Source organism: Macrobrachium nipponense, chromosome 35 (genome assembly GCF_015104395.2).
Source record: "Macrobrachium nipponense isolate FS-2020 chromosome 35, ASM1510439v2, whole genome shotgun sequence".
Classification (NCBI taxonomy): Eukaryota; Metazoa; Arthropoda; class Malacostraca; order Decapoda; family Palaemonidae; genus Macrobrachium; species Macrobrachium nipponense.
In genome coordinates this window covers 60,528,995-60,553,994 of record NC_061096.1, presented here as the reverse complement: position 1 = coordinate 60,553,994, position 25,000 = coordinate 60,528,995, and the positions used below count along the sequence as shown (strand labels likewise).

The following is a 25,000-nucleotide window of genomic DNA, read 5'->3' as shown; positions in this document are numbered from 1 at the left end:
ATGTATTCAGTTAGAACAGCCCAGACTTCAAATGCACTGTTTATCCATCTGAGTGAAAAATCTCATTGTATTAATTGGGGCGTGATACCTTGGTAATTGCTAGATCTAATGATTATGTTTCAAGAAATTTCTGGAATCAGCAATTATACAAATCACTAATAAAAACAACCTAAATCTTAGTCTGGGAATGTACCATTTGGACCCATATATGTAAGATGTTTAAGAAGGACCTCAAAATAAATGAACAACTAATAAATTAGTCCCACATGTATATAGTTATTATTTTTTCTCTCTCTCTCTCTATCTCTCTCTCTCTCTCTCTCTCTCTCTCTCTCTCTCTCTGGTTCGATATTCTCTCTCTCTCTTTCTCTTGCTCGACATATATATATATATATATATATATATACTATATATATATATATATATATATATATATATATATATATATTTATATTTTCTTTCGTCTTCATTAATAATAATTTTTGTTGGGAAAATTTGTGTAAAAATTCATGATATTAAATTGTATATGCTCCCGTGGTTTTTTCAAAATGTACTGTTTTCTGGAAGAATCACTTGTTTACTGCGGGTATCCTTCAAGGTGTGGCTAGCCTCTGGCGACTCCTCCTTTCTGTAGAGTGAAAATCGCCCTTATGGCTAATCTGGTAGTGTCAGTTTGTATATTAAGCCTTCTTTTGACTATATTGTTTTTTGTAAAATCAGTTTACCTCAGTAAAGGGTCCGAACAGGACCGAAAGTACTTGGCTATCTCGCTTTTTTTATTTTTTCCTTCGTGGCAAAAAACAAAAAACCTTTATTCATACATAGCATCACGTTTTATATACTTCGTGATCAAGTTATTCACACACACACACACACACACACACACACACACACACACACACACACACACATATATATATATATATATATATATATATATATATATATATATATATATATAATTATATATATATATATATTATACATTATATATATATATATATATAATATATTACATATATCAAATCATATAGATAGCTATATTTGAACCATGAATACAGTTGAATGGTCAGCGTCAGTATCGCGCATTTATTTCCAGTGTCACCAAACAGTTGTTTACCCTGTACCGTCACGAAACACAGATCCATTTAAAGCCCGTGCTATCAAACCCCATGAATTGTTTTCGAATAAAACACCCGTTTGGAATCAACAAAACATTGCTACACTGACATAGTGTCTTTTATATGCCATATCACATATTTTATATGAACAATATATGATATCTTTTACGTGCAGCGCTCAACAAAGGCCTGCAGACAGAAAATTATCATTGTATCTTTACTTACTTTCTCTCTCTCTCTCATCTCTCGTTCCTCTCTCGCTCTCTCTCTCTCTCTCTCTCTCTCTCTCTCTCGGTGTGTGTGTGTGTGATAATGGAAAAAAATTATATCCGATCACTTAAATAAGTGTTAAGAAATTAGCAAAACATATTAATAGAAATAAAAAAAAATTAGGAAAAACTTTCTCACATTTATCCTTCTTCCCCTATTCTTTTATAACGGTATCTATCAAGAAGAGGGACGCTTGTGAAAAGGACATGAAAATAAAGGTAAACGTTTCAAACTATATTTACGTGGTTCTAGATGGAGTTGCTCCTCCTTTTTAGGTACCAGAAGGGCATTCAATATATATATTAATAAAATTATAATAAAATAATATATATATATATATATATATAATATATATATATGTATATATCCACGAAGCTAAAAAGAGTGGAACAGAAACCTGGAATGAATTTAGTCAAGGTACCGCGGACATCATTACACTACTATATCATACCATCATTCCATACGATTTATATTAAATTTACATAATACGGCACTCCCAATCATTATGTCCACCTGCATGGCAGAATCTATACTAAGTATAATCCTTTTCTCCACTTGATTATAACTGTGGCAGAAAGTAATCCGAAACCATTCCCTTGTCTCCGCAGAACACCAAGGATGCGAACAGTCACCAATTTCTTCATCGTGAATTTGGCAGTGGCTGATGTCTTGGTCATCGTCTTCTGTCTTCCAGCGACGCTGCTCTCAAACATTTATTACCGTGAGTATTTATTTATGTATTCTTTACGTGACTCCAAATTCAGTCTTCCTTCGACTGCACAACTTCATCGGTTAATAAATTCATCGTCCAAAGATAATATTAGTTTATCACTGGAAAAATGTTTTCCATTATTCAGACCACGCGTTGCACTTTAGCGTGAAATATCATTTATGAATTACCAGCGCTTGTGCGAGTCATTTTTTTCCCTCTCTCATAAAGGCAGTAAATGAATGACAAGTGTCAAAACTGTTATAATTACGGCTTGCCAATTATAAGGTGTCCATGCAACTCGGTTATTAATTTAAGTTGGCGACTTCCCTCTCATCAAATATTAATTTTGCCACGTTAGCAATATAAATTCTCCTTTGGTATTGCCAAATTCGCTGTCTTTTTGTTTCCCCTAATGAAAAGACTATCTTCAGAGGATCCTTAACCAGCCGCATTTTTTTTCTATTTCGTGAATAAAAATTCTATAACCTAAAAATGCTTTAAAGTAACTTCCGATCTCCCGTTCCGCTGTAGAAGAGGCTTTTCTTTACTCGCCTACTCAACTCCAGTCATAATTCTGATACTATTATAATTATAATGTCGAATAAGCTCTTCATTGCAGAAAAAATCCGGTTTCCTCATACCTCTCAATCTTGACTTTGAATGACAACGTGGATCTCATCTGGTGAGATCTCGTCGTAGTCCTAACCTTGATCTCAACATGGTTACTGGAAATCCCTAACTGTCTTAGCAAAGCTGTGCTAAATATACCAAGTAACACAGACGGCTTTGCATGTTGGAATTAATTCAAATAAAAAAAAAACCGGGGGGGTGGAATACTCCTCCAATAACAAAGTCTAAGCCAAAGAATACTGAACCAATTTGCGGTGAAAGAGAGATGTCATGTGAGAACAATTTTAACAATCTACAATAAGAAGAAAAATTAACGAAAACAGTACAAGTTCAACAATAAACATCAACAGAGACACTTAGAAGTTTGGGCATTTTCAACATTTCGTAATTAAAGCCGCTAATGTGGACGTTTTCTGCTCAAGGGGTCAGGGCAGGATTCAGGTACTTGGGCATAAATGTGCAAGTCACGAGTGTCATTTTTTTTTTCCTGCCAAGTATCCACATTCGGGAAGGCGTAGTAATATGAACACCATAGAGCCACACGAACATACACGCACATATAAATATATATATATGTTTATGTATGTGAGCGCGCGTTTAATTTCTTCCTTCGCAAAGTCGAAAAATGCACACACACAAAAAAAAAACTCTAAAAATGTGAAAAACCATTCCATCGAAAATAGTTCTTTGGCAAACCTGAAAAAGCAGATTCCACGCCACGAAAATATGAGATGATTCATGTCTAAAAGAAAGTCAATAAAAAGGGGGTAAAAAAATAAAAAAAATAAAAAACTATCTTCAAAGAAACTGGAAAATGGCAGATCAAAAAAGAAACAAACTTCAAAGAGCAGGTAAGAGGAAAAGTTCCCCCGACACCATTTTTACTGCAATATATATAAAATGTTAAAAGGAGAAACGTAGACAATAAGCTCACGGATATATGCATTTGATATATAAAACACATATCAATATATACAAAGACATATATCTATATATATATATATATATATATATATATTTATATATATATATATGATACTATACAATATATATATATAATATATATATATATATATATATATATTATAGACTGTATATACACATATATTTATGTATGTGTTATACGCATATACATATACATATATATATATTTATACATATAATATATAATATATATATATATATATATATGTGTGTGTGTGTGTGTGTGTGTGTGTGTGTGTGTGTGTGAGAAAAAAAAAAACAATGCTGAAAACAAATTACCCTTTTGTAATAAAACTGTGTAAGCACATACATACACACACACACACACACTATATATATATATATCATATATATAGTATATATATATATATAGATATATATATATATATATATATATATACATAGGTATGTGTGTGTGTGTGTGTACACACACGACAATTACCAACGAACCTGAAAATGCAAGTCCGGCCAAGAACGAGATCATCAGATTGAAGAGATGAAAAAAAACCTCCATCAAACTCGACAGTCCAAACACTAATCTCTGCCCTGTCTTTTGGAACCTGCCTTTCCTTAATATGGCCGTCTGTATGCTGATGATGTCAATGGTCGATGAATCTAAACAAACAACGAGAGAGAGAGAGAGAGAGAGAGAGAGAGAGAGAGAGAGAGAGATCTATGTCCGCCTCTGCTATCTGGAGAATGGACTGACATTACTCCACGCAGGGGCTATAAAACAGGCGATTTGGATGGAAAATAAAAAGAAAAAAAAGGCGAGATAATGACAGTGTTTACGACTTCCCATCTAGTGTGCGTAAGTCTGCAACCTGTCAACTAAAGGAAAGACACACAGACAATGCAAGTTACATAATTAAAAAAAATACCGTCATCTTAGCATCTTTACTTAGAGAAAGAGAGAGAGAGAGAGAGAGAGAGAGAGAGAGAGAGAGAGAGAGAGAGAGTGTCTGAAACTTTATCAACTAGAGAAAGAGAGATATGCGTACAATAGAAGTTACACGAGTTATTGAATAAATACCTGGCACTTTTAGCACCCATGCACTTAAACCTTACAGACCTGACATCTTGTTCGGGTTGCCCAAGGTCCCTCAGTGTGAGGCACCTCTAATGTCTACCAGAGAGTTGCTAGTGTATCTTCCGGTATATTTTGCATCTTCCAATCTTGGATGGTCTGGGATGCACCTTAGATATTTGCCGAGCTTATTCTTAAACCCTGGTATAATATTGGGCACTATTAATCTACCTCTGCTTCCTCTTTCTGATATTTTTAGCTCAATGATGTTTTCGGCAATTCTTTCTATCTGTTTCCATGCCTGAATTATCATGTAGCGTTCTCTTCTCCTTTCTAGACTATATAATTTTAAAGATTGTAGTCTTTCCCAGAAGTCAAGATCCTAACTTCTGCTATTCTAGCTGTAAAGGACCTTTGTACACTCTATTTGTGCAATATCCTTTTGATAGTGTGGGTACCATATCATATTGCAATATTCAAGTGGACTACAAATATGCGTTTTATAAAGTATAACCATGTGTTCAGCTTTCTGTTTTGAAGTGCCGTAACAACATTCCCATTTTTGCTTTACATTTTGCCAATAGAATTGCTATTTGATAATGGCATAACATGTTTCTATTTAACATCACACCAAGGTCTTTAACTGCTTCCTTATTTGTGATTGTCTCATTATTAGGTCCCCTATATGCATATAGCTTTCCTTCTCTATCTCTATAATTTGAATACCATCCTATTCACCTCTGCCCAATCATATACTTTGTTAAGGTCTCTTTGTAGAGCGTTCCTATCTTCATCACAAGTAATTTCTCTACTTATTCTTGTGTCATCGGCGAAACTACTCACTACCGAGTCCTTAACATTACTGTCTATGTCTGCAATCATAATAACAAACAGTAATGCAGCTAAACACCGTACCTTGTGGCACACGGATATTACCTTAGCTTCATCCGATTTCTCATCGTTTGCAATAACTATCTGTTTTCTGTTGTGTAAAAATTCTTTTATCCATCTTCCTATTTTATCCACTATAGTATATTTTCTAATTTTCGACGCTAATATATTTTGATCTACTTTGTCAAAAGCTTTTGCAAAGTCTAGATAAACCACATCTGTTTCATTTCCGTTTTTCATATTTTTGTATATGTTTTCTCAGTGGACTAACAGTTGGGTTTGTGTACTTTTTCCGGGTACAAAACCATGTTGTCCTATATTAAACAAATTATTTTTTATTATATGTTTCATAATATTTTTCTTCATTACCCTTTCATACACTTTCATAATATGTGATGTTAGACTCACAGGCCTATAATTACTTGCCTCTAGTCTTGATCCACTTTTGAAAGTAGGGGTAATATATGCTAATTTGTGCTCATCATAAATCTTGCCTGTATCTACACTTTGCCTTAATAATATTGCAAGTGGCTTTGTGATAGAATGAACTACTTTCTTTAATAAAATAGCAGGGACACCACCAGGTCCAGCTGCAGCTCCATTTTTAATTTCATTAATAGCCTGCACAATATCAGCTTCATTAATATCTATGTATTGCTAAATATTCCACTATTTCCATTCCTTATTTCTGTATCATTATCTTCATTATCAATTCTAGGGTAAAAAAATTCTCCTTTTATATCTTTGTGCCAATATGTTGCATATTTCCTTTTTTTCATTCGTTAATCTCCCTTCAATTCTTAGAGGGCCTATTTCTATTCTTCTTTTAATCATCTTTTTCGCATACAAGTACAATAGTTTGGGGATTTGCTTAATATTTGCTAGGTTTTTTTCTTCCAAGTCATGTTTTTTATTTTCTTTTGATTGTATAATCTTTTGTTCTGCATTTTTTATCTTACTTTTTAGTTCCATCACTTTCCATGCATTTCCCTCTTTTGCAAGACCTTTTTTCCATGTCTGATTTTCTGGAACAAGATCCTTCTGCCTTCTGTCTCTTGGTATGCATGACTGATGTTTACTTTTCTTCTTCGGTATATATTTATCCACTATTTTCTCTAATATTTTATATAATATCTCCGTATTTACCTTTATATCATCACTTACGAAAATGTTATCCCAATCTTTGTTTAATTCTCATTTATTTCTGACCAATTTTATATTTTTACTGTAGAAGTTGTTATTTTCCATATCCTTCCCACTTTTTCATTTCTTGCTTATCTCTGTTTTCACTTGCTTTGGAATGGACTGTTAATGACATTATGGTCTGAAATACTCGCATTATAAACTATTATTTCTTTAAAATAATTCACCTCATTCACAAATGCTAGGTCTAAATTATTTTCCTGTCTTGTTGGCAGGTGATTTATTTGTTGAATGTTGTATTCTAGTAGCATACCTAATAGCTTTTCGAATTGCCTCTTATCTTATGCAATACTATTATTCTCTTTTTTATATGTCCAAATACAACCACAATCTCCTATTTTGTTCTTTCCAGTCTACAAAAGGAATGTTAAAGTCTCCGGATAGGAGAATAGTCAAGTCCTTGTGATTTCTACATATATCATCCAATTTTTCCATTATTGTGTCAAAGTCTTTAGTATTAGGGGGTCTATATATTACTTGTTCATCAATTTTTCAGATTCAAATTCTACCGCTATTAGTTCACATTCTGAGTTACTATATTTCTCATATATTTTTCCTTGTTTTTTGTCTTTCCCATATATCACGGTTCCCCCTTGATTCCTATTTTTTCTATCTGATCTATAAAGTTTGGAACCCTTTTATTTGACCGTCATTACCAGTCTCTTGGGAATGCCAGGTTTCACTTATATTCATTATATCTAATTTCTTTTCAATTGGAGTTGGTCCTTCTAAGAACTCTATTGTTCTTTTTGAGTTACTCGTAACTAAACCCTGAGCATTCATCACTATACTGGTTTGCGTGTTATCTCCTTCATTTAGTATGGGTAATAATAAGGATTTTCCCATGTCTCTTTCCTTTTCTGGTATGTTCTTCTTTTCTTCATTTCCAGAAATTCTGACATTAAAAATTCCAACTTTTCCATAATATTTGATCTTCCTTCATCATAATTATTCATTTTGTGTCTGAATCTGCAATTTTCTCCGTATCTGCAATATCCCCTAGCATCGTACATACAGTATTTATCTCTTGAGCTGTAGTATCTTGGAGCTGATGCTTGGAAATTCTTTGCTAACACTCCATATCGCGGTGATGGCTTGCTTTTTTCCTTCAACTCATGTTCTTTGTTCCTCTCTTTATTTGTTTCTTTTCTATTTTGGATTTTATTATTTAATTGATTATTTAACTGATTTTGATTCATGGCTACAGGGTGCATATTTTTACATTTTTTGTCAAACTTACATCCTTTTCCTCCTTTTAGGTTTTTGTATATTTTTGGATACAAATCTCTGCATTCATCCTCATAGCCGTCTAGGTATGCACATTTACCATAGATTTCATCGTTGGGACACACCTTGGTATGTTTGTAGTAACATCTTTTACCAAATCTGCAATTCTCTCTTTTCAAAAGGGTGCAGACTTTGTCTTTCTTTTTTATTTTTTCTATCTCTATCCCATCAGTATGCAGATCTGGGTAAAGCCTCTTCGGGATTTTATTTTGTTGTCATGTCATAATTTATTTCTTCGTGTGTATGCTGCTTGATTGCCTCATATCTATGAGTATCTCTGCATCCATACTCTTGTCTTGTTCTTTGTTTTCATTATTTTTTCTGTCATTTAGGTTTTGTTTTCTTCTCTTCTGTTTTCCTCTTCTTCCTCTTCCTCTTCATCTTCTACTATTTGCACATTAAGTCTTGATTTAATAACATTGTCTATCCATGAGAGACATGTTGAGCAAAATACTCTGGTATCCTTATATGCCTTTTGCATGACTTCAGCACATTGTGGATGTGTGGGAATGTTGCATGCTGAACATTTTCTGATCAGGTTTTGTGGATTAACTATGCTATACCACACCTTACACAGTTTGCATGCTTTTGGCATTCTTTTTCCTATTGCATCAATTAGTATATTCACAATGTTCACCTTATTCATTTTCTTTGTCGGAATATGTTGATTGATGCAAATTTTCTTTATAAGTCTCTTGACCACTTGAGAGAGAGAGAGAGAGAGAGAGAGAGAGAGAGAGAGAGAGAGAGAGAGAGAGAGAGAGAGAGAGAGAGAATCTGGAAAAAGAAACCTGTCAACACGAGTTATTGAATAAATCCTGGCATTCTTAGCATCCATGTACTTAGAAAAAGAGAGAGAGAGAGAGAGAGAGAGAGAGAGAGAGAGAGAGAGAGAGAGAGAGAGAGAGAGAGAGAGAGAGAGTCTGAAACCAGTCAACTAGAGAGCCAGAGAAAGTTACATATTTTATTTTTTTAAAAAAAAACTACTGGAATTCTTAGCATCCAAGCTCTGTAATTATTGAGAGGAGAGAGAGAGAGAGAGAGAGAGAGAGAGAGAGAGAGAGAGGGTGCAGGGCAGTAACTCGGGAAACTATACTGACTTATCCTTCGGGCTAATTTCTTGTTCCTGCTCAACAAAGATATGCATAATAAATGACTAACACTCCAACCCTCACTTTGGCCGCACCTTCGCATTTAAGATTATAGAAAGTACCTGAATGTTTGGCGAAGGATTGGCGCTTGATAATAAATGAATAACGACAGTAATTCGAAATTCACCTTCAATAGTAGTTTCATATATATATATATATATATATATATATATATATATATATATATATATATATATACATATATATATATATAAAATATATATATATATATATATAGACTATATATATATATATATATATATATATATAAAGAAGATATATGCCACAAGGGAAAATAAACGACGGGGTATACGTGAGACCTTTCGACGTTCAAACGTCCTTTACTAAGCAGAACTGACATACCTTACCTTACAGACCTTACATCTTGTCCGGGTTGCCCCAGGTCCCTCAGTGTGAGGCACCTCTAATGTCTACCAGAGAGTTGCTAGTACATCTTCCGGTATATTTTGCATCTTCCAATCTTGGATGGTCTGGGATGCAGTTTAGATATTTGTCGAGCTTATTCTTAAACACATCTACGCTCACTCCTGATATATTCCTCAGATGAGCTGGCAACGCATTGAATAGACGCTGCATTATCGATGCTGGTGCGTAGTGGATTAATGTCCTGTGCTTTCCTTATTTTTCCTGGTATAGTTTTGGGCACTATTAATCTACCTCTGCTTGCTCTTTCTGATATTTTTAGTTCCATGATATTTTCTGCTATTCCTTCTATCTGTTTCCATGCCTGAATTATCATGTAGCGTTCTCTTCTCCTTTCTAGACTATATAATTTTAAGGATTGTAGTCTTTCCCAGTAGTCAAGGTCTTTAACTTCTTCTATTCTAGCTGTAAAGGACCTTTGTACACTCTCTATTTGTGCAATATCCTTTTGATAGTGTGGGTACCATATCATATTGCAATATTCAAGTGGACTAGACATATGTTTTATAAAGCATAATCATGTGTTCAGCTTTTCTTGTTTTGAAGTGCCGTAACAACATTCCCATTTTTGCTTTACATTTTGCCAACAGAATTGCTATTTGATCATTGCATAACATGTTCCTATTCATCATCACACCAAGGTCTTTAAGGGTAGGCTCCACTTTGGGGGGTGCCGATCGTAAAAAATATTTGCCAAAAATATACTAATCAAAACAGGCTAATGAAATTTTCAGGCATTATTAGCACTATAATAATGCATATTCCCTGTGAGTTTTATCATCCTACAGGGAAAATTAATGATTTTATGAAAAAAATGTGAAAAACAGAAATTTTCCGGGCCCTCGCACTGAAGGTTATTTGGTGATTGGTGAGAAACTACAGTCTTGAATAGAATTCGGTCTGACAGAATGTTGGTATATCCACCTGGAACATGCACAAAAAAAATTATCAAAATAGAACAGTAAATAAGCACGTAATAACAAAAAAAAGAGCAACAACTTTGTAAGTTCAGCGAAAGCCCCGCCGAATAATCAGACTATAGCTAGGAAGAAATATTCAGGAAAAATTCAAATCTCGATTTAGGGACAAAACCTTTTGAGAGTTTGTAGTATTATGTCACTTGATAGCCTAAAACATCTAAAAAATTATATTATTTAGGACAATCAAAGAAAACCCCCCCTCAAAAAAAAAAAAAAAAAAAAAAAAAACAAAAAAAAAAAAAAAAAAAAAGGGTGGGGGGGGGGTGGTTTTTTCTTTGATTGTCCTAAATAATATAATTTTTAGATGTTTTAGGCTATCAAGTGATATAATAACTATAAACTCTCAAAAGGTTTTGTCCCTAAATCGAGATTTGAATTTTTGCCTGAATATTTCTTCCTAGCTATAGTCTATTTTTCGGCGGGGCTTTCGCTGAACTTACAAAGTTGTTGCTCTTTTTTTTGCTATTACGTGCTTATTTACTGTTCTATTTTGATAATTTTTTTGTGCCTGTTCCAGGTGGATATACCAACATTCTACAGACCGAATTTCTATTCAAGACTGTAGTTTCTCACCAATCACCAAATAACCTTCAGTACGAGGGGCCCGGAAATTTCCGTTTTTCACATTTTTTTTCATAAAATCATTAATTTTCCCTGTAGGATGATAAAACTCACAGGGAATATGCATTATTATAGTGCATAGTGCTAATAATGCCTGAAAATTTCATTAGCCTGTCTTGATTAGTGTATTTTTGGCAAATATTTTTTACGATCGGCACCCCCCAAAGTGGAGCCTACCCTAACTGCTTCCTTATTTGTGATTGTCTCATTATTAGGTCCCCTATATGCATATAGCTTTCTTTCTCTGTCTCCATAATTTATTGATTCAAATTTATCAGAGTTAAATACCATCCTATTTACCTCTGCCCAATCATATACTTTGTTAAGGTCTCTTTGTAGAGCGTTCCTATCTTCATCACAAGTAATTTCTCTACTTATTCTTGTGTCATCTGCAAAACTACTCACTACCGAATCCTTAACATTACTGTCTATGTCTTCAATCATAATAACAAACAGTATTGCAGCTAACACCGTACCTTGCGGCACACCGGATATTACCTTGGCTTCATCCGATTTCTCATCGTTTGCAATAACTATCTGTTTTCTGTTGTGTAAAAATTCTTTTAACCATCTTCCTACTTTATCCACGATATTGTGTTTTCAATTTTCTTCGCTAATATATTATGGTCTACTTTGTGAAAAGCTTTTGCAAAGTCTAGATAAAACCACATCTGTTTCATTTCCGCTTTTCATATTTTTGAATGTTCTCACGGTGGACTAACAGTTGGGTTTGTGTACTTTTCCGGGTACGAAACCATGTTGTCCTTTATTAAACAAATTATTTTTTTATTAAATGTTTCATAATATTTTTCTTCATTACCCTTTCATACACTTTCATAATATGTGATGTTAGACTCACAGGCCTGTATAATTACTTGCCTCTAGTCTTGATCCACTTTTGAAAGTAGGGATAATATATGCTAATTTGTGCTCATCATAAATCTTGCCTGTATCTACACTTTGTCTTAATAATATTGCAGTGGCTTTGCGATAGAATAAACTACTTTCTTTAACAAAATAGCAGGCACTCCATCAGGCCCTGCAGCAGCTCCATTTTTAATTTCATTAATAGCCTGCACAATATCAGCTTCATTAATATCTATGTCAGCTAAACATTCACTATTTCACCCCTTACTTCTATATTCATTATCTTCATATCTATTCTAGGTGTGAATTCTCTCTTATATCGTTCTGCCAATATGTTGCAAATTCTTTTTGTTTTCATTCGTTATTCTCCCTTCAATAATTCTTAGAGCTATTTCTATTCTTCTTTATTCATCTATTTCGCATATGAGTATATTAGTTTGGGATTTTGCTGATATTTAATAGGGTTTTTTCTTCCAAGTCCCGTTTTTCATTTTCTTTTGATTGTATAATCTTTTGTTCTGCATTCTTTTCTATCTTACTTTTAGTTCTATAACTTTCCATGCATTTTTTCTTTTGCAAGACCTTTTTTTTCCTTTTTTCCACTTTCTGATTTTCTGGAACAAGATTCTTCTGTCTCTTGGTATGCATGACTGATGTTTACTTTTCTTCTTCCGTATATATTTATTCACTATTTTCTCTAATATTTTATATAATATCTCCGTATTTACCTTATGTCATCACTTACGAAAATGTTATACCCAATCTTTGTTTAATTCTTCATTTATTTCTGACCATTTTATATTTTTACTGTAGAAGTTGTATTTTCCCTATCCTTCCCACTTTTTTCATTTCTTGCTTATCTCTGTTTTCACTTGTTTTGGAATGGACTGTTAATTCTATGACATTATGTCTGAAATATTCGCATTATAAACTATTATTTCTTTAACATAATTCATCTCGTTCACAAATACTAGGTCTAAAGTATTTCCTTTCTTGTTGGCAGGTGATTTATTTGTTGAATGTTGTATTCTAGTAGCATATCTAATAGCTTTTCGAATTGCCTCTTATCTTCTGCACTACTATTACTCTCTTTTTTATATGTATAAGTACATCCACAATCTCCTATTCGTTCTTTCCAGTCTACGAAAGTAAAGTTGAAGTCTCCAGATAGGAGAATAGTCCAGTCCTTGTGATTTCTACATATATCATCCAATTTTTCTATTATTAAGTCAAACTCTTTAGTATTAGGAGGTCTATATATTACTATGTTCATTAATTTTTCAGATTCAAATTCTACCGCTATTAGTTCACATTCTGAGTTATTATATTTCTCATATATTTTTCCTTGTTTTTGTCTTTCCCATATATTGCGGTTCCCCCTTGATTCCTATTTTTTCTATCTGATCTATAAGTTTGGAACCCTTTTATTTGATCATCATTCCCAGTCTCTTGGGAATACCAGGTTTCATGAGGAAAGAGACAAAAAAAGAAGATTAGTATAACTGACAGATAGGGATTATAAAGAGATTAGTACCTAGAATCCGACACACCTGGAAGATGAGTAACCTTCCCAAACAAGCATAAACAATGGGTGCAATTAAAAGTTTAAGACAATCATCTCAGATACAAGGACAAGGTAATTAAAGGATTATAGGCGACAGCTATTCAGAACTTTGGTAAACAACACCATATTCACAATACATATTCACAATACATGTTAAATATACATTAAAACGTAGATAACTCTAAGGCAACTAATTTTTATTTAAGTCTGTAATTATATCTTTGAGGTCATTCTTAAACATGTTACAAATACAAGGGTCTAAATGAAAAAGGCCACGACTAACATTGTTAGTCATGGCCTTTTTCATTTAGACCCTTGTATTTGTAACATGTTTAAGAATGACCTCAAAGATATAATTACAAACTTAAATAAAAATTAGTTGCCTTAGAGTTATCTTCGTGTAATGTATGTCTAACATGTATTGTGAATATGTATTGTGAATATGGTGTTGTTTACCAAATTTCTGAATAGCTGTCACCTATAATCCTTTAATTGCCTTGTCCTTGTATCTGAGATGATTGTCTTAAACTTTTAATTGCACCCATTGTTTATGCTTGTTTGGGAAGGTTACTCATCTTCCAGGTGTGTCGGATTCTTGGTACTAATCTCTTTATAATCCCTATCTGTCAGTTATACGAACCTTCTTGTTTTGTCTTTTTCCTCAATGTATGTCAGTTCTGCTTAGTAAAGGACGTTTGAACGTCGAAAGGTCTCGCTGATACTCTTGTCGTTTATTTTCTTTCATGACATATATCCTTATTTATTGATTTATCACGTTCCTAACTTTCGTGATTCATTTATATATATATATATATATATATATATATATATATATATATATGTGTGTGTGTGTGTGTGTGTGTGTGTATATATATATATATATATATATATATATATATATATATATATTATATATATAGATATATATATATGTTAAGAGAATTAATATATATATAATCCCCTTGACCGGAATGGTCAGATTTTGCCATAAAACTCTCCGTGTCATCCAGATTATTTAGTAAAAATATCAAAATAATTTTAGAGTTACAAAAATGGAAACGACATCTAATTCGGGGAGCGTTTCAATTTCATGAACATGTTGAGCATTGTGCCAGGACACACACACACACACACACACACACACACACACACACAGAGAGAGAGAGAGAGAGAGAGAGAGAGAGAGAGAGAGAGAGAGAGAAAGTTGCATGAGAATGAGTGAGAGAAAGAGAATTTGGAGAAGTAGCATGAGAGAGAGAGAGAGAGAGAGAGAGAGAGAGAGAGAGAGAGAGAGAGAGAGAGAGAGACTATTGTCCTCCTTAACTTTCCACTTGAGAACAGCCTCTCCGCCCGACCGTCCTTTCCCTGGGCGTTCCATAAATTCGGTAGTGGCTCGGCTCGATGAGGACCATTGAGGCTGATGACTTTGAGATGCATAAGTTTAGTTTCCTGCAGAGCGAAAGCGGAGGAAGAAGATACGGGAAGCTAAAGACGGAATTAGGCGAAGTAGAATGCAAAAAAATAATAAGAAAAAAAAAAATCTCCACATCTGGAATCCGTTCGATTCAGGAGTTCCTACCGCAGACCATTTTTTTTTTTCATCATATTTCATTCTCCTTCAGATTTCCAGTTGAGTACCGAACACCTTTCCCTGAAAAAATGTGGTTCGCCATTTCTTAAAAACCGACCATAGAATTTTCTTGAAAATAAACTCATTATGATTCCCACACCCAAATTGCATCAGGAACCCTTCAATGTTACCTAACCTAACCCAACCCAATTTGCATCCTGGATGCGAGCTGTAGCCAACACACGGGGAAGTTACAGAAACTGTATTATTATTACGTAGTACTGAGTAATAAGTAACGAAGTAATAACTGCCTTGTTTGCATAAGCTTCTGTAAAGATTCTATAACTATCTACATCGTTATAATTTACAGTTACTTTACATATGCACTGTAAGTTTCGCTCAGATTGTATTCCTGGTCCATACTGTTAATATAGTATAAGTAGAATCTACCGGTCATTTTTACCAGATACATCTGTAACTGTGACAGCCACAACGCCCTTATAACTCCTCGCATTCCCCACGCTTTTTTTTTTTTTTTTTAAATTTGATTCGCTTGTCACTACAAAGCCTTGATATCCAAATCCAAAGAAATATGAAGAAATCATGACGTCCGGTAGCGGGAGACGAACCTGCGACACCGTAATCACGACAAGGTCACGTGGTCAGGTCGGCAACGAGTCCTTGTCGTGATTATATACGTGTATATATATATATATATATATATATATATATATATATATATATATATAAATATATATATATATATATAATTATATTTAACCATCGAGTCCACTTTCATGCTAAGAGCTTGTAAACTCAAACTCGACAGCCCCCGAATGAATACGAGCCATTGCAATACCTTTGAGGCTGATGAATGGGTAACAATTTACCTCAATTCATAAGCTGGATTTATCAACGCAACGCGAACGACGTATCACCACCTTTAAATCAGAAGGCAATCAGCCATATTTCGCCACGGTGTCTCTAGAGGAGTTAATTACGGGGGAGAATGCTACAGTTAAATGATAACTGCGATTCGCTATCAGCGGGAAATCTATTTGAGAGAGAGAGAGAGAGAGAGAGAGAGAGAGAGAGAGAGAGAGAGAGAGAGAGAGAATCTTTTAAAGTGATCTGATGTCTGACAAAAAAAAAAAGGCTTAGCATGCCGTAGATATTGTCTCCTATCACAGGAATTATTCCACTTCCATTTGTAAGCGTATAGTATCATCATCTTCTTTTATGTAGTTATCGCTGATTCTTGTTTCGCTATGAGTACAAGACGCGGGAATTTTAGGATAGGCTATTTATGATTTACTTATCAGAATGAAAATGTACAATATAAATAGTGTGCATGTTAAACAGTAAAAATAATTATTTCTAATAAAATATACGTAATCATTTTGATTTCGTTTTAAGCTCGAGGTCAGATCACGCCATGTACTTTGTTTTTTTGCGATCACTTACGTTACTGTGGTGACGTTTTCTTATTTGGATATATTATCTTTTTTTTTTTACATATACGATATGTCTTTTCAATTGATAAATTTCTCACATTAAGACAAGCTCTTTTTTTAAACTTGAATGATTAATATAGTTATTTTATAAGAAAAATATTCTTATAGCAATCATTCTTAGAAAATAACTTATAAAAAACATTAAATGTTTCATGTCGAGCAAAGGAGATCTTTCTAAAACCAATCATAATTATGATGACATAAACGCAAGTGAATACACATACGTATACATATACACATACATATATACATAAATACAAATATACACACACATATATACATACACATATACATATATATTTTACACAAAAATAATGAATACAACATACAAAGGAATATACACTAACAAAAGTCAAAGGCTTCCTGAAGCTTAGGCCTACTCAGCAATATTGATATCAAACCAGGAGGCTATTTAGAAACCCAGACCACCCTCTAAGCCTCTCCACCGGATCATAGCCCTACATTTTTTTCGGGGTTTTTTTCCTCCAAGAAATGTCTATAGTATACCATGGCCCATTGCCTCGAAAGAAAGTTATCATTCAAAAGCAAAAGAGAACCGGAGAATGAGGAATGTGATCCTCAACATAACACGCATCGTATTTGCCTGAAAAAAATAGTCTGTTCAATGGAAGGAAGAACGCAACGCGTCTTCTGATGAGTGACAGTTCTCGAACATCATCACATTAAGGAACATCTCTTCCCTGTTTCTAAACTTGTCAGTTCTTTAGAGGGCTCGCCATCTTCAGAAGCTCTCTCTCTCTCTCTCTCCCTCTCTCGTAGTAGCCATCTTGCTTGGTGAGACGTACCCGCGTGAAGTCAGATTAATCAACAGATATCACAAGTTTAACATACGACTAGAATTTGAGAAATATCTAGAAGTGTTCGTGAACTATCGGTGATAAGATTAGTGTGAAAATAGTAGGATAAAGCGTCTTCTAAGTTAGTTTAACAAGTGTAATACTGAAATCAGAACAAGATGGCAGTAAGTTCCAACTGCGGGAAGAGGTGGCGTAATTTAGCTTGCTTCGCGGATTCGCAATACGATGAGGTAGCAGGAAGGGAACTGGCATTTCTCATCTATGAAATCAGCAACAGTCCTAACCAAAAGATACAAAAGCATTCATAGATATATTAGAAGGATATAATCCTTCAAACTGGAACAAATCTAATGAAAACATCTTGAAATAATTGAAGAAGTTCCAAATAAAATCCAAGTGGTCAAGAGACTCATAAAGAAAATATACATAAACCAACCAAATATTCCGACAAAGAAAATGAATAAGGTGAATATTGTGAATATCCTAATTGATGCATTAGGAAAAAGAATGCCAAAAGCATGCAAACTGTGTAAGTTTGGTATAGCATAGTCAATCCACAAAACCTAATCAGAAAATGTGCTGCATGCAACATTCCGACCCATCCACAGTGTGCTGAGGTAATGCAAGATTTGAGAAAAGAGACAAGAATTTTTTGTTCAACATGTCCTATCATGGATAGACAATGTTATTAAATCAAGATTGAATGTACAAATAGTTGAGGATGAAGAAGAAGAGAAGAGGAAGAAGAAGAAAAAGAAGAAGAGGAAAACGGAAGAGAAGTAAACAAAAATGAAATGACAGAAAAAAATAAGGAAACAAAGAACAAGATAAAAGTATGGATGCAGAGATACTCATTGAATACTACATATGAGGCAATAAAGCAGCATACCTACGAAGAAATAAATTACGATATGACAACAGAAAAGCAATCCCGAAGAGGCTCTACCCAGATCTACACAATGACGGGAAAGAGGAAAAAATAGACAAGAAAGACAAAATCTGCAACCTTTTGAAAAGAGGGAATTGCAGATTTGGAGAAAGATGTTACTCACATCCTAAGGTATGTCAAAACTATGAAATATATGGTAAATGTGCATACTTAGATGGCTATGGGGATGATTGCAGAGATCTGCATCCAAAAATATAAAAACCTAAAAACCTAAAAGAAGGAAAAGGATGTAAGTTCGACAAAAAATGCAAATATATGCACCCTGTAGCCATGAATCATAATCAAATAAATAACCAACCAAGTAATAAAATCCAAAATAAGAAAGAAACAAATAAAGAGAGAAATCAAGAATATCAGGTAAAAGAGAAAAGCAAACCACCAATGAGATATGCAGAGGTGTCAGCAAAAAAATTTCAAAGCATCAGCTCCGAAATTCTACTCAAGAGATAATAACTGTATTTATTATGCAAGAGGACATTGCAGAAACGGAGAAAATTGCAGATTCAGACACAAAATGAATAATTATGATGAAGGAAGATCAAATATTATGGAAAAGTTGGATTTTTAATGTCAGAATTTCTGGAAATGAAAAAAAGAACAACATACCAGAACAGGAAAGAGACATGGGAAAATCCTTATTACTACCAATATTAAATGAAGGAGAAAACACGCAAACCATCATAGTGATGAATGCGCAGGGTTTAGTTACGAGTAACTCAAAAAGAAAAATAGAGTACTTAGAAGAACTAACCCAAAATGAAAATAAAATAGATATAATGAATATAAGTGAAACCTGGTATTCCCAAGAGACTGGGAATGATGATCAAATAAAAGGGTTCCAAACTTATAGATCAGATAGAAAAAATAGGAATCAAGGGGGAACCGCAATATGGGAAAGACAAAAAACAAGGAAAAATATATGAGAAATATAGTAACTCAGAATGTGAACTAATAGCGGTAGAATTTGAATCTGAAAAATTGATGAACATAGTAATATATAGACCTCCTAATACTAAAGAGTTTGACTTAATAATTGAAAAATTGGATGATATATGTAGAAATCACAGGATGGACTATTCTCCTATCGGGTGACTTCAACTTTCCTTCGTAGAATGGAAAGACCGAATAGGAGACTGTGGTTTGTACTTATACATATAAAAAAGAGAGTAATAGTAGTGCAGAAGATAAGAGGCAATTTGAAAAGCTATTAGATATGCTACTAGAATACAACATTCAACAAATAAATCACCTGCCAACAAGAAAGGAAAATACTTTAGACCTAGTATTTGTGAACGAGATGAATTATGTTAAAGAAATAATAGTTTATAATGCGAGTATTTCAGATCATAATGTCATAGAATTAACAGTTCATTCCAAAGCAAGTGAAATAGAAGATAAGCAAGAAATGAAAAGTGGGAAGGATATGGAAAATACAACTTCTGCAGTAAAAATATAAAATGGTCAGAAATTAATGAAGAATTAAACAAAGATTGGGATAACATTTTCGTAAGTGATGACATAAGGGTAAATACGGAGATATTATATAAAATATTGGAGAAAATAGTGGATAAATATATACCGAAGAAGAAAAGTAAACATCATTCATGCATACCAAGAGACAGAAGGATCTTGTTCCAGAAAATCAGAAAGTGGAAAAAAGGTCTTGCAAAAGAAAAAAATGCATGGAAAGTTATAGAAACTAAAAAGTAAGATAGAAAATGCAGAACAAAAGATTATACAATCAAAAGAAAATGAAAAACGGGACTTGGAAGAAAAAACCCTATTAAATATCAAGCAAAACCCCAACTATTATACTCATATGCGAAGAAGATGAATAAAAGAAGAATAGAAATAGGCCCTCTGAGAATTGAAGGGAGATTAACGAATGAAAAAAAGGAAATTTGCAACATACTGGCAGAACGTTATAAGAGAGAATTCACCCCTAGAATAGATAATGAAGATAATGATATAGAAGTAAGGGACGAAAATAGTGAATATTTAGCTGACATAGAAATTAATGAAGCTGATATTGTGCAGGCAATTAATGAAATTAAAAATGGAGCTGCTGCAGGGCCGGATGGAGTCCCTGCTATTTTGTTAAAGAAAGTAGTTCATTCTATCGCAAAGCCACTTGCAAATTATTAAGACAAAGTGTAGATACAGGCAAGATTTATGATGAGCACAAATTAGCATATATCACCCCTACTTTCAAAAGTGGATCAAGACTAGAGGCAAGTAATTATAGGCCTGTGAGTCTAACATCACATATTATGAAAGTGTATGAAAGGGTAATGAAGAAAAATATTATGAAACATTTAATAAAAAATAATTTGTTTAATATAGGACAACACCGTTTTCGTACCCGGAAAAAGTACACAAACCCAACTGTTAGTCCACCGTGAGAACATATTCAAAAATATGAAAAGCGGAAATGAAACAGATGTGGTTTATCTAGACTTTGCAAAAGCTTTTGACAAAGTAGACCATAATATATTAGCAAAGAAAATTAGAAAACACAATATCGTAGAATAAAGTAGGAAGATGGTTAAAAGAATTTTTACACAACAGAAAAACAGATAGTTATTGCAAACGATGAGAAATCGGATGAAACCAAGGTAATATCCGGTGTGCCACAAGGTACGGTGCTAGCTGCAATATTGTTTGTTATTATGATTGAAGACATAGACAGTAATGTTAAGGATTCGGTAGTGAGTAGTTTCGCTGATGACACAAGAATAAGTAGAGAAATTACTTGTGATGAAGATAGGAACGCTCTACAAAGAGACCTTAACAAAGTATATGATTGGGCAGAGGTAAATAGGATGGTATTTAACTGATAAATTTGAATCAATAAATTATGGAGACAGAGAAGGAAAGCTATATGCATATAGGGGACCTAATAATGAGAACAATCACAAATAAGGAAGCAGTTAAAGACCTTGGTGTGATGATGAATAGGAACATGTTATGCAATGATCAAATAGCCATTCTGTTGGCAAAATGTAAAGCAAAAATGGGAATGTTTGTTACGGCACTTCAAAACAAGAAAAGCTGAACACATGATTATGCTTTATAAAACATATGTTCGTAGTCCACTTGAATATTGCAATATGATATGGTACCCACACTATCAAAAGGATATTGCACAAATAGAGAGTGTACAAAGGTCCTTTACAGCTAGAATAGAAGAAGTTAAGGACCTAGACTACTGGGAAAGACTACAATCCTTAAAATTATATAGTCTATGGAGAAGAAGAACGCTACATGATAATTCAGGCATGGAAACCAGATAGAAGGAATAACAGAAAATATCATGGAACTAAAAATATCAGAAAGAGCAAGCAGAGGTAGATTAATAGTGCCCAAAACTATACCAGGAAAAATAAGGAAAGCGCACAGAACATTAATCCACTACGCACCAGCATCGATAATGCAGCGTCTATTCAATGCGTTGCCAGCTCATCTGAGGAATATATCAGGAGTGAGCGTAGATGTGTTTAAGAATAAGCTCGACAAATATCTAAACTGCATCCCAGACCATCCAAGATTGGAAGATGCAAAATATACCGGAAGATGTACTAGCAACTCTCTGGTAGACATTAGAGGCGCCTCACACTGAGGGACCTGGGGCAACCCGAACGAACTGTAAGGTCTGTAAGGTAAGGTAAGGTCTCTCTCTCTCTCTCTCTCCATTATATAAATACATATTTTTTAATAAATTTTCACCGAAGAAAACCTGCGTAAAAGGAGAGGTCTCTCTCTCTCTCTCTCTCTCTCTCTCTGCCTTCTCTCTCTCTCTCTCTCTCTGCATATCGACACAAAATTTATCCCCATCTTGACCGAAGAAAAATTTGAGTAAAACGAGATGGTAGTCCAGACAAGTTGTGACGAAAAGGTGACAAAATTTTTAAGAAAAAAAAAAAAATAAAAATAAAAATAATGTGCCTTTTTACCCAAGAAATGTGAGGGGCTCCCGAAAGAGAGGATAGGTAAAACAGTGTCGCTGAAGAGCCTTTGCGAAATTAAAACAATGACCGGTAATGCTGTGGTTGTTTTTTTTTTTTTTTTTTTTTTTTTTTTTTTTTTACCTCTTGGTTAAAACCTAGAGGATGAAAGGATAAGAAAAAGCAAATGCATGCTACCTTGTTCTGGCCCCTTACACACACACACACTATATATATATGTATATATATTTATATATTATTTAAATATAATAATATATTAAAATATATAATATAAAATTATATTTTATTATATTATATAGATATATATATATATCTATATATATATCTGTATATATATATAATATTATTCAATAATATATATATTATATTACATAAAAAATTAGATAAATACAGACAGATAGAGGGTGACAAATACAGCAATAGTTAGTTAGTATATGCACATACACACACATATATACTTATATCTATATACACACGAATATATATATACAGAGAGAAAGAGAGAGAGAGAGAGAGAGAGAGAGAGAGAGAGAGAGAGACCTATAAAACAAAAGGGCCGATCGATGAACAGCCTACACGAGTGCATTAAAGTGCGCCAATGTACTACTAGAAAGGAAAAAAAAAGTTAACACTAGCAGAGCTTGTTATCGCTCAAAGAACGTCCATGATACGAACGCAATTGAGTGAACTTTTTTTTTTTATCGTGCATTTCAATAAAAGCGGCCAAATGCAAAAAGTTCCTTTGTTTTTCTGGGCTAATCATCGTTTGCGCCTGAAAACTTCAAAGGTTGTTCTAAAATAATTCGCAAGTCACATACGGAAAAAATAAAATTTATCTTTGATCGGGTTTGTAATCACGTCAATAATTATAATCATGAGTGACTTCCTATTTTAAAGGCATAATTACACTGGTGTATTTTGACTTTCCGATAAACAACAACAATGGCCATAAACAAAAGTTTCGTTGTGTAAAAACGTTTTTTGTGGCTGTGCAAAGACACTTATTGTGATGCCCTGAATCAAATATTTTTAAGGAGTAAAGTTAATTAGCCAAAATCTAGAACAATTACGGCACTTCTGTTTTCATATAGCCCTAACGCTATCTTTCAAGTAATTAGGGTTTCTTAAAAGTCTCTCTCTCTCTCTCTCTCTCTCTCTCTCTCTCTCTCTCTCTCTCTCTCTCTCTCTCCAACCACGTAGTACATACTTTAGCTAATAGATAATATCACGTTCGTTCGATCTTTTGGTTGACGCGATCAGTGAATTAGATGAGAGAGAGAGAGAGAGAGAGAGAGAGAGAGAGAGAGAGAGAGAGAGAGAGAGAGAGGTGAGTATTCATAGTTCCGTCAAAATGTACAGGGCACCATCGCATGACTGAAAAATGGGAGCCCTCGACTAGGCCATTCCCTGCAGGATGAAACCATCTATATATCATATCTCTCTTTCACAGGCGTAATGTCTTCTTGCAAAACGCATCCATTCCAAGAAAACATGTCTGCATGTCTGGCAATTTTCTTCTCTGACTTTCTAACTTGTTTTGCTGGCGCGTGGTCAGAAGGGCTTCTTCTCTTTCAGGTACAGATATATATATATACATTTCTTTTTCAATTCATCTTCTAAAAGAGTCAACGTATATCTAAGTCTTCTTTAAATATAGCAAAGGCATCGTATGGGTGTCGCGAGAACTGATTTCTGCTGCTCGGGAGGGTCACTGCGTCCTTACAAAGGACGAATCGTTTTGAACCGCTCTCCTAGTAGGTAAATGGTAAAATATTCATGCATATGGGGCTTTAGGATCTATACACATTTCTACTAACACGTGTGTGTGTGTGTGTGTGTGTGTAATATATATATATATATATATATATATATATATATATATATATATACACATACATACATACATCATACACACATATATATATATATATATATATATATGTGTGTGTGTGTGTATGTGTGTGTATGTGTGTGTATATATGCTTAAAAAAATCACAGTAAATGCCGGTGACTTTATTAATAAGCGAATACCACAGGAAAATGATGGCAGAAAATCCAAGCGCTCTCTGTCTTTATTAACGATATCTTAATAAAGGCTAAAGCGCTCGGATTTTTTTGCCTATCATTTTCCCGTGTGTTCGCTTTTATATATAGCATATATATATATATATATATATATATATATATATATATATATATATATATATATATATATATATATATATATATATATCAAGGATGGTCTCCAAAAATGACTGTTCCATTCACGGAGGCTTCTCAGTAGCAGGCCGCACCTTCAAACAAAACCTGCGCCACTCATCCCTATTTTGCATCAACTAACACTCTTCCTAGTTAATAAGGCCCTTTCTTTCTTATGCCTATTTTAGCCAGTCTACGCAGCCTTTCCAAGGCCTTCTTTCTCTTCTTCTTAG

At 33.9% G+C, this 25,000-nt stretch overlaps 1 protein-coding gene across 1 annotated transcript in view; it reads left to right on the top strand.

Moving 5' to 3' along the window:
- LOC135208835 (neuropeptide SIFamide receptor-like) overlaps positions 1-25,000 on the top strand; it is a 283,736-nt gene that overhangs the window by 144,721 nt on the left and 114,015 nt on the right. Inside the window, exon 3 of the mRNA XM_064241399.1 lies at positions 2,000-2,112. Within this exon, the coding sequence (XP_064097469.1) occupies positions 2,000-2,112 (113 nt within the window). The remainder of the gene's footprint in view (positions 1-1,999; positions 2,113-25,000) is intronic.